The 10,389-nt window shown below is 35.6% G+C and overlaps 1 protein-coding gene and 1 non-coding gene across 2 annotated transcripts; both read left to right on the forward strand.

Annotated features, from left to right (window-relative positions):
• Positions 1-499: 499 nt before the first annotated feature.
• LOC149015973 (uncharacterized) lies at positions 500-3,264 on the forward strand. Its single transcript, XM_089155719.1, has 3 exons — positions 500-1,601; positions 2,345-2,573; positions 2,673-3,264. Exons 1-3 carry the CDS (start codon positions 733-735, stop codon positions 2,835-2,837), a joined length of 1,263 nt encoding a protein of 420 aa, XP_089011845.1. The 5' UTR covers positions 500-732; the 3' UTR covers positions 2,838-3,264.
• A 3,448-nt stretch (positions 3,265-6,712) lies between these two features.
• TRNAL-CAG (transfer RNA leucine (anticodon CAG)) lies at positions 6,713-6,793 on the forward strand. Its single transcript has one exon. It is a non-coding gene; the product is annotated as a tRNA-Leu (tRNA).
• The last annotated feature ends 3,596 nt before the right edge of the window (positions 6,794-10,389 follow it).

A 10,389-nucleotide genomic window follows, 5' to 3' on the forward strand; every position in this document is an offset into this window, starting at 1 on the left:
ACTTACTGAGAGCCCACCGTCTCGTACCAAGCTTGTGTTGAAGAAAAGCGTCATTGGAGTAGCATGTACTCAGTGCTCCCCCGACCGGAAGGTGATCTTTGAGTCGTAGGTTCAATATGTATGACCGGGCTATGATAATAGATTGATCCCAACATATCTAATCATTTCCATAAACTAGGTTTGTGATCAGATCGCACGTGCCGGCCTGCAGAAAAAGAAAACGAGAAAAGTAGAATCAGAATCTAGATCCGACGACCATATCTTCCCGTCAAAGGCGCGAAACTCTCAGTTTCAATCTAACGGTTAACAAACACTATTAAAACAGGGCCGTTCAAAGAAACGCTTTTTCTCCAAAATCGTTTCGGTTAATCCAACGGGAAGAAACGCTTGTAGTTGATCGGACGGTTAAAATTGAAAGAATCAGTAACGTTGTGAAGATCGCTTCTCTCATCTCAAGGTTTGGAAAAAAATAAAAACGGTTCTGTTTGGGAAGATTTTTTCTTACAGAGTGTGTGTGTGACTCTATTCTTCAGCCTTCTTCTTCTTCTTTTGTTTCCCTTTTTAGCTTCTTCTTCTTAACCTGCGCACCTCTTACTGCTTATATTGCGCACATCTGCCATGTCTAAGACCTTCAACACTTCAATCTTCGTGATAACAATCTCTCGTTACAGAGAAACTCTTTAAGAAGGAAGTTGATTTTGGTAAGAGAAAGACCCAGAAAGAAAAATCGCCATGGAAGGTCAGAAAAGCCAGGCGAAGCTTACTAGAACCCAATCTTCTCTTCTTCGTTCACCATCTGGTGTTCGATCTTCAATCCACAGTCTTTCCTCTATACGAGACGAAGAAGCCGCAGCAGAGGAAGAGAAACCCCATAAATCGGTGTCAGGGGTTTCGAATCGTTATCCGATTCGTTGGAATCGTCTTGGACCTGTACTTGGGACGGCGTTGTTGAGCTTTTCTTTTTTCTTGTTTTTTTACTTCTATCTCAGAAGGAAAGAGATACCCACATCGGAAAACTTGTTGTTGGGTCTCGTTTTCGTCGCTGTTGCGCTTTATTTTGGTGGGAAGAAGAAGAGTTTTATCATCCAGACCTCATTGTTTCTGAAACACTGTTGGGATGACAAGCACAGGAAATTGGGCTTTTCAAAGGGAAGAAACGAATCGGTTGAGTGGTTTATAGGCAACGAAGGCTCGTCTTCTTTCAAGAAAGAAAGGAGAGATGATAAGATCATCAGAGAAGGTGTGGAATTTTACAGCAATGGTGATTTCTATGAGGGTGAATTTCATAAAGGAAGGTCAAGTGGTAGTGGCGTTTATTATTATTTTGTGAATGGAAGGTATGAAGGAGATTGGATTGATGGGAGATATGATGGATATGGAATCGAGAGTTGGGCAGGAGGGAGAAAGTACAGAGGGCAATATAGGCAAGGTTTGAGACATGGATATGGTGTTTACAAGTTCCATACAGGAGATAGTTATGCAGGTGAATGGTTAAATGGCCAAAGCCATGGTATGGGAGTTCAGACATGTTCTGATGGGAGCTGTTATGTTGGTGAATTCAAGTGTGGTGCCAAGCATGGCCTTGGTTGTTACCACTTCAGGTAAAGCTTCATTCCCTTTTGCTAGTTTTCTTTATTCTTTTAGCCCAAATAATGCTCTTAAATTCTGTTAAATGCATCAACTGAAGAAGTTTTAGAAAATTATGGTTTTAAGAATGAAATTTTGATTTCAATAGTTATCTTGATGTCCTGCGGTGATAAAAATAGCAAATTTGTTTCTTGGAGACTAATCCGCTTCTATATTTGTGTTGCTGTTGGATTTTCACCCTTTACTTAGATGGATGGAGCTGTAAAATGTTTGTTTGTTATTCGATTCCTATTTATTTTCTTGGTTTCTAGTATAAGTTTCTATAGTCTATCTTGGTTCTTTTATACTTTCTTTCTGGCTTGTAATTGACTGATTTACCAATCTTTATAGTTTGAAGGCTGAGGGGATTTCACTAGTACTTCACTTGATACTCTTTGAAATGAAATGATATAGTCTGGAGTAGTGGTATTGATGGGGATTAGTAGAGTCTGACTGAAACTTTTTTTGGTAAACCTCCAACTGAATTTGGAGTGATAACACTCTGAGGAGACAGTGATTGGATCTTCTGTTAAAAACAGTAGGGATTTGTATTTGAGAATTCTGGTAATGCGGTTTTAATTTGCTGGAATGAAGAATTCCATCCTGCATTGTATCAATGTTTAATGATTCAAAATGAGTCTTTGTCTGATATTATTTTTAATTAAAAGGATCTTTTTAAGCAACAAAATATTAATTGCAGCATCTGATTGTGATTCAGAAATGGCGATAGATATGCTGGAGAGTATTTCGGAGACAAGATCCATGGCTTTGGGGTCTATCAATTTGCCAATGGCCACTGCTACGAGGGTTCGTGGCATGAAGGCCGAAAGCAAGGCTTCGGCATATACAGTTTTCGAAATGGTGATGCCAGATGTGGAGAATGGGACTTGGGTGTCCTCAAAAATCCGTTACCGCCATTTACGGATGCCGTTGTCCGAGCAGTTCAGGTACATAATCATTCACATTAATACAGTGTTTTCCCTTTTTCTGTACATAGGCATGCTTGGTTTCTAACTCTTTTTTGAACTTCTCTTTTGGAACTTCAGTCAGCTAGGAAAGCAGCAGAGAATTCAATTCATCTTTCCCCAGTGGATCAACAAGTGAAAAAGGCCGTCATGGCTGCAAACAGAGCTGCTACTGCTGCTAGAGTTGCGGCCATCAAAGCTGTTCAGAACAGAATGGACGGGAAATTTTGCGACATGGGTGTTTAAGATGCAAGCGCCTTGATTGTAATTTGACTGAATTATGTATCTGAGAGGACAAATCTCCTCTCCTGGTTGGCAAAGTTGGCCCAGAGAGAGAGAGCGAGAAAGGGTTAACAACAGTAGATTCTGATCTGTTTTGATCAGACTGTAACATGTACATAGATCCATTATGTATATCAATGGAATGAATTTTCAGGAGCTGTTTCAATGCAAATTTTCTTCCCCCAATTCCATTCACATTCAAATTCAAATTCAGGATGGTGCACATATAAAAAAAAATTCATGATTCAGGGATTTGAATTGGGAAAAGACAGTGACTTCACTCATGACTAGCTCATAGCAATCATCCTTTTCATGAATAAAGGGTTGAGCCTGGGAAAAGAGAAAAAGTAGATGCATTTTGCAAATTGAATCTGAGACAAACCATCCCCTCATGTGTCAACCCTCTCTTGTCCTTCCTTTTACTTTCTTCTAGGGTTGGAAATTAGGATCTTCCAAATGAAGGAAAAGATCTTTCACTGATGACAATAAAAGTTGCATTTATGGTATAAAGAGTGCCATTTTAAAAGCAGCAGTTGATGAATTCCTTTCCTTAACCCAGAAGTGAAATCATTTTACAAGGAAACACTATTGTCCATAGATGGGTAAGTGCCAAATTGTCTTTGTTTCCTAGATCTCCAAATCTGAATCTTTGAACAAGGGTCCTCATGTATGGGTTTCCCTTCCCGTGTCACAAAAGTTTATTGAATAGGAGACATGGAAAGGGTTCTGCAACCAGATCAGAAAAGTAAATGAAAAGTTTTTTTTTTCTTAACTTGATTGAAATGTAATAATTTAAGATCATGTGCATAGATCTGAACCATAAAACCAGCAGAAAAACATACTCTGTTTCTCAATGTTTCTGCAGTTCTACTAATCTGATGAGGCCATCAAACATACTTGACCATCTGGGCTTTGGAAGAGCATGGAGTGAGAGTGATTGTTTTTTATTATAAATTGTTCTTTTTTTGTATCAGGGGAGGTGTGGGGTTACGTGGGTGAACAGTAGCTTTTCATGCTTGTTTAAGATCTACTTCCACACCAACCATTCTTTCTATATTCAAATTCTTTTGGGTCTCTGAAAGCTTCTGAGGATTTCCCTTTTCTCTTACATTTTATTACTTCTTTCTGAAGTTACCATGAGATTATGTTTCTTTGAATGGAAACCAGACAGATTATCTTGCCATGCCAGTTGGAACTTCTTCACTCCTCAACTGCAACCACTCTCACCTGCCACTCACAAAATTTGATGTAAGAAAGTGGGAAGAGGGGAAGAATAGAAGGGTAGTGACTTACTAGTGAGGGGTGTCTGATTAAAGATTAGATGGGTTTGGTTTGAAAATCCCTAGAAATGAAGGAGACATCACCATGATTTACCAAGCCTAGCATGTTAGATGATTCCATAGATAGTTCCAAAACATATGAATTAAAAATATTAAAATTATTATGTCGTGTAGCATGTCCTCATAATTCTTAAGAAATAATATTTTTAAAAAATGGATATTTTGTTTCTTTATTTTGAGTTCACTTGTTTAATTAATTTCTATTACTAAAATAAGAGTTGAGATCCTCTTTTGAGGGAAGAGGAAATATTATTTTTAAGAGTACTCTTCCATCATACATTGAAGAGGAGGATGTACCTCTAATCTACCTTGTCGGTAATTAGATGTTTGGTCTTCTTCTTAAATGTGTAGTAGAAGAATATGAGTGAAAATAGTGTACTTTAAAATGAATGCCAATAAATGGCAAATAGAAACAGAAACAAAATGAAAAGCAACATAGAAATTTAACGTAATTAACGCATCGACGAGTGTGTTACTCCACATGAAGAAGAAAAACTTTCACCATGTAAAAAAAAAATTACAATAAAGACCTATCAACCAATCACCAGAACAACATTATAAAACTCACCCAAAACCCTAGGTGAATATCTAAAATCTAACAACGATATATATATAATACGTATTTACAGATTTTAATTTGGTAAGCAAGTTAATCCATCAAGTCAGATCATATCATATCTATCATTAATCTCCCAAATCAGATCATTCGAGTTGTCTATCAAAATATATTGATATACGCTTTGTCTTTGAAGTCAGATACAAAAATTTGGGTCACAACATAAGATTGAAGATCTTTTCACTCCTAAATACGTGTATTTAATTACTTGTTTGATAGTTTTTAGGTACAATATATATTTATGGTTTGTTCTATGTGTCTGTTCTGGTCAATTCAGTCAGCAAGCATTTAAGTGCATAGTCTTCAAGAAAAATTACTTTAAGATTAAAACTAAATAAATTTTAGGGTTTTAACTTTTAATTTTTTTACTATTTATCATCTGTCTTTGATACCTTTCCAACAAGGCATGAATTGTATTTTAATTTTCTTTTTGGGTAATAGTAATACAAGGCATGAATGGTTACTTTCTGATAGCCAGCTTCTATTACTATTCTAGTTGTTGTCTTTATGCACTGATAGAGTGATAGTTTTCCTTCTTTCACCATTTGAAGCATCAATTTGCATAATTCAATTTAACCTTTCGGCTACAATATGATACAACTCATTATTTTTCATTTCTTTTTCTTATTTATTTTTTTAATAAAAATTTATCTTTATTCTAGATATGAAAAAAATGATTTTGATTCATTTTTGTTAGGGATAATTATTGATTTTTCTTTGTATGATAATTTAATTATTAAATAAACTTGTTCTTCATGGAATTACTATGGTCTCAACTCACTTATAGAAGGCTTGATGCATGGCACCTTCAGTGTCCCTTTTGTCATTTTTTTTTAAATAAAAAAGTGAAAAGATAATGTTATAAATATTTTAAAAAATTAAATAGAATACAATTTTTTCCATTGTTTTCTTGTCATTTTGGATTCCAAAGAGTTAGATCCTAATGAAATGAAAAAGTAATAACAAATATCAGGATTATTTTAAGGGTTTAAAAAAAAAATACAAATATAGCATATTAACAATTAAATAATAGAGCTTAGTAATAGGAGGCATCATTAATATCAAGCAAAGTTCAAAGTTAAATTTTCTTTAAAAAAAAAAAAAAAGTTTCAAAGTAAATTTTTGGTAATTATAGAAAAGTACAAAGTGATAATTAAACTATGGTACAAGAGACAACATTAATTATCCTTTTAATTAACATTTTTGAGGTGACAACACAAAAGAGTGCATTGTAATTTAAAAAATGATTGCATATCATCAAATACAAATTCAAGCAATACATTTGTTTTTCTTTTTTCTCTTTTTGCTAAAAATATAATAATAAATTAACTTCTATCAATTAACATAAAACCTAACTCTTATTCCCAAAAGGAAAAACTTGTTTAAAAAAAATAACAAAAGGCTGGTTGGTGATTAAAAAGTAGAGTGCAAGGGTCATATGTGAATTAATTGTAAAAACAGAAGCTCTCAATATGAGTAGTCAAACATTAGAACATGAAAATCCAGACATAATATAACTGTTGTTTGCATTACTTGATATAGGGCACTGACCAAAACTTAAGGGGTAACATCTATATTTGCATTCTAAAACATAAAACTTACTTGTAATGCATCTTTAGTTTTTGCTTCACAATAGCTTTTAAAGGAAATATATATAACGATCAGAGTTTTATTTATATTTTACTTTTAAGGGATCATTTCTATTTCATAAATTTGGCTTTGTTTTTCCTTTTTGTTTAATGAAATAAAAGTGAAGTGGGCTAAACTGAATAATGGAACTTTTTATATTTTATATTGATATAGTCAAAATTATTGTGTGAAATAAATTTGAAATTTAAAAGAAACCATATAAAATAAGTTCTAAGGAAGTTACATTCATACAAGTCAAGATGGCCGAGTTGGTCTAAGGCGCCAGTTTCAGGTACTGGTCCGAAAGGGCATGGGTTCGAATCCCATTCTTGACATACTTTTTGTAAATTTCTAAGCTTTTCTTAGTTATTTTTATAATTAACTTCTTTAATCGCACACAAGAGTCCAAGTATATCAGCTTCTTTGTTAACTGTATGATTCTACTCTTATATTGAGTTTCTTTAATCTTTGTGCGACTTCATCATCCAAATTTTTATTCCAATTTCTTTTTTCAACAAACAAGTAATTGTCGAATTTGAATTTCAAATTTTCAATTTTTTTGACTAACCCAATTAGTTAATTCGTCGAATTATTCCAAACAATTTTCTATCCGAATAATTCCCAAATTCAAAATAAACTAGGGAAGGATGGATGTTTTGTCTAGCCCGTGGCATAACTACAACTGATCTTCTTTTGATTTTGACCGTATCATGGATCACCTAAACTAAAAAAACCATGGTCTCTTTTTTAATTCCAAGTTTTTTTTTTTTTGGTAAATACAAAGCTATTTTGGAACTAGTACAATCTATAAGCACTTAGGGGTGTTAATAAAACCTTGTTGACATGGCTTGCCCAAATCCACCTTGAGCCCCGTCCGATCCCAATGCAAATTTTTCAACCCAAAGGGCTGGCTTGGGTTTCAAAATACTGACCCTGATTACGGTAGGTTGCATTCCAGTTTAGGCCTTGGGCCAATCCAACCCAACCTGACCCTATGTTAATTTAATTTAATTAATGTTATACTTAAAAATTATTTAATACCAACATAGTATACTAATAACTTTAAACAAAGAGGTCATGACCATTGGAAAAAAAAAAAGGGTCATAGGTTTGATTCAACTTTATTTGTTTTGTTTCTCACTAAAATTTAGGGTTAGGGTTGGGATTTTAAAACCCTAACAAGGTTGAGTAGGGCTCGAGCTTCAGTTTCAGTTTGTAGGGTTAGACAAAGTTGATCTAGCCCAATCTAGCCTGTTGACACTCCGATAAGCACCCCTATCTTTTTGTTCAGCATATATATGACCATGTGGATACTTATCATCATGACTGGGGGTTTATAGGCCCTTTAGGGATGGGATGGGATGGGATGGGGGTAGGGGGATGTGGAGGGAATGGACGATCGAATCATAGACTTCCTAGGACTTTAGGCATCTAATAAGAGATTGCCTCCCAATGCGCTAGAAATACACCCACTTTATTTAGCATATAACCAACAGTTATCAATATTAACTTCTACTACTAGAGATCTTTAGGGATCTACTTAGTACTACTTAGATTCAAAAGAAGTTGAATAATATAAGTTATTTTTGCTGCTTTACCCAACCAGCTAATTGGGAGTAAAGATTGGACTTGATTATGCTTAGAAAACAAGGAAAAACATAGTGGACCAATCATGGTGATAGTTGGGCCGCATCGAATGTTAAAGTCAGATTGCGAAACAACACTACTCATACTAGGGTATTGAGAAATTCAATGAAATACGAGATTGTTGATGCTACTGTTGTTGTTTTCTTTTGATGGTGTGTGTTTCTCTTTCTATCTTTCCTCATTTTAAAAAATAAAATCTTATTATTATTATTATTATTATTTATAGAAGGGAATGCAAGTTAGCAGTGTGTACCATTACTTAACATTGAATGAGAATGTTTATATTCACTTATTAGGGACAAATACATAAAATATGTCTCTTTTTTTTTTTTTTTTTTGGTAAAAGAAAATTTTCATTAAATAAAGAGGCAAACCGCCACCTAGACACCTTGATTACAAAGACCAAGGAGCCAAGGAGAGGAAATAGGCCAAACCGTCTTGTTTGCCAAAGACACGACCATCCTAGCTAGGGAATGAGCAACTGAATTAGCTTCCCTAGAAATATACTTAACCACAAAATCCACCCGAAGAGAGCAAATATATTGAATGTCTTCAATGAGGGGGCCCACTTCAAGAAGCGGAGGGATCTCCTGATTAATCATGCGAGCAAGAGACATATTGTCTGTCTCAACAATTACCTCGCTAAAACCACCTTCCATCACAGCTACCAAACCTTCTAAGACACCAGTAGCTTCGCCCACCAAAACTGATTGAGACTGACATGGTACAAATAGAGCCAAAAGGGGGGCACCACTAGAATCACAAACAATGCATCCACAACCCCCACATGATTCGTTGGAAAGCCAAGAGAAATCACAGTTCAATTTCAGCTGACCAACAGGAGGGGAAGTCCAATAGTGACATCTCAATCTAATTGCAGAAGGCGCATGAGAGTTCTTGATTTGAGTAGAAGTAAACTCTGTGAGCCTTCAAAGCTTTATCCACAACTATACCTGGATCCCAATTATTACCCCTGAAAATTAATTCATTACGTGCAAGCCAAATAGACCAACACACCATAAAAGCCAACCCCAACAAATCCTTCTTGATCGAGCTATTAGGTAGGCTAAGTAATCGCCACCCATTCAAGAGAGTTGGTAAATTTGCTATTTGATTGCCTCTAATGACTGCATCCAAATTACAACCAAACCAAATAGCTCTTGCATATGGGCAATCAAAAAGCATGTGATCAGTTGTTTCACAATCATACCCACATCTTTTACAGCCGGGATCCACCATGATTTGTCGCCGCAAAAGATTATCTGCAGTAGGGATACCTTGATTTGCTGTTTTCCAAACAAAAGCTTTAACCTTTGGTAGACATTTGCTTTTCCAGATAGTCATCCATCCCTGGGATTGAATTTGTGTCCAATAATGTTGTCTGGATGATGATGCTTCAAGACTCATTTGGTCATCTCTCTGGTTGGACAAAAGATGATAGGAGCTTTTAACAGAAAACTGACTATTCTTTGACCCACCCCATACCAGTTTATCCCTAGAAAAAAACCTCCTTAATTTGATATTCAAAATAGCTTGCACTTCTCTTGGAGAAAATAATTGATTAAGTAGGCCATGATTCCAAGTAGGTTCTCCACTATTTATCAAATCTAAAACCTTAGATACCAACTCCAATAGGCTTTGGGGACTGAATTTTAAAGCCAGGCAAACCTGGAATCCATCTAGAATTCCATACATCAATAGTAGAGCCATCTCCAATTGACCAAATAAGCCCCACTTCAAGACACTCTCTCCCTTAAAGAAGACTTTGCCACGCCCACGAAGGCTTGTTTCCTTTCCTAGCTGTCAGAAAATCTGTTGTAGGGAAATAAATAGCCTTAATGAACTTTCCCCAGAGAGACCCTTGATCAGTGAATAATCTCCATGCTACTTTGGATAATAAAGCTCTGTTATGAATAATAGGATCACGAAAGCCAATGCCCCCTTTCTCCTTTGATCTACACAACCGAGTCCAAGAAATCCAATGTAGCCTCCTTTTTTTTCATCCGATCCCCAATAAAAATCTGACATTGCTTTTCTAGTATCATTCAACACCGAGGCTGGTAAAGAGAAATGCGAGCCAACATAGGAGGGTAATGAGCTAGCAACTGACTTGATGAGAACTTCTTTCCCAGCTGAAGATAGCAACCTATGCTTCCACCCTTGTACTCTTCTGGCAACTTTACTACCAATATCCAAGAATAGTTCTTTCTTTGAAATACCAAAATCAATAGGCAAACCCAAATATTTAGATGGTCCACCATCGTACTTGACTTTTAAGACTCGA

Source organism: Hakea prostrata, chromosome 5, assembly GCF_041222555.1.
Source record: "Hakea prostrata isolate BN-2017 chromosome 5, UWA_Hpros_2, whole genome shotgun sequence".
In the NCBI taxonomy this organism is placed as follows: domain Eukaryota; kingdom Viridiplantae; phylum Streptophyta; class Magnoliopsida; order Proteales; family Proteaceae; genus Hakea; species Hakea prostrata.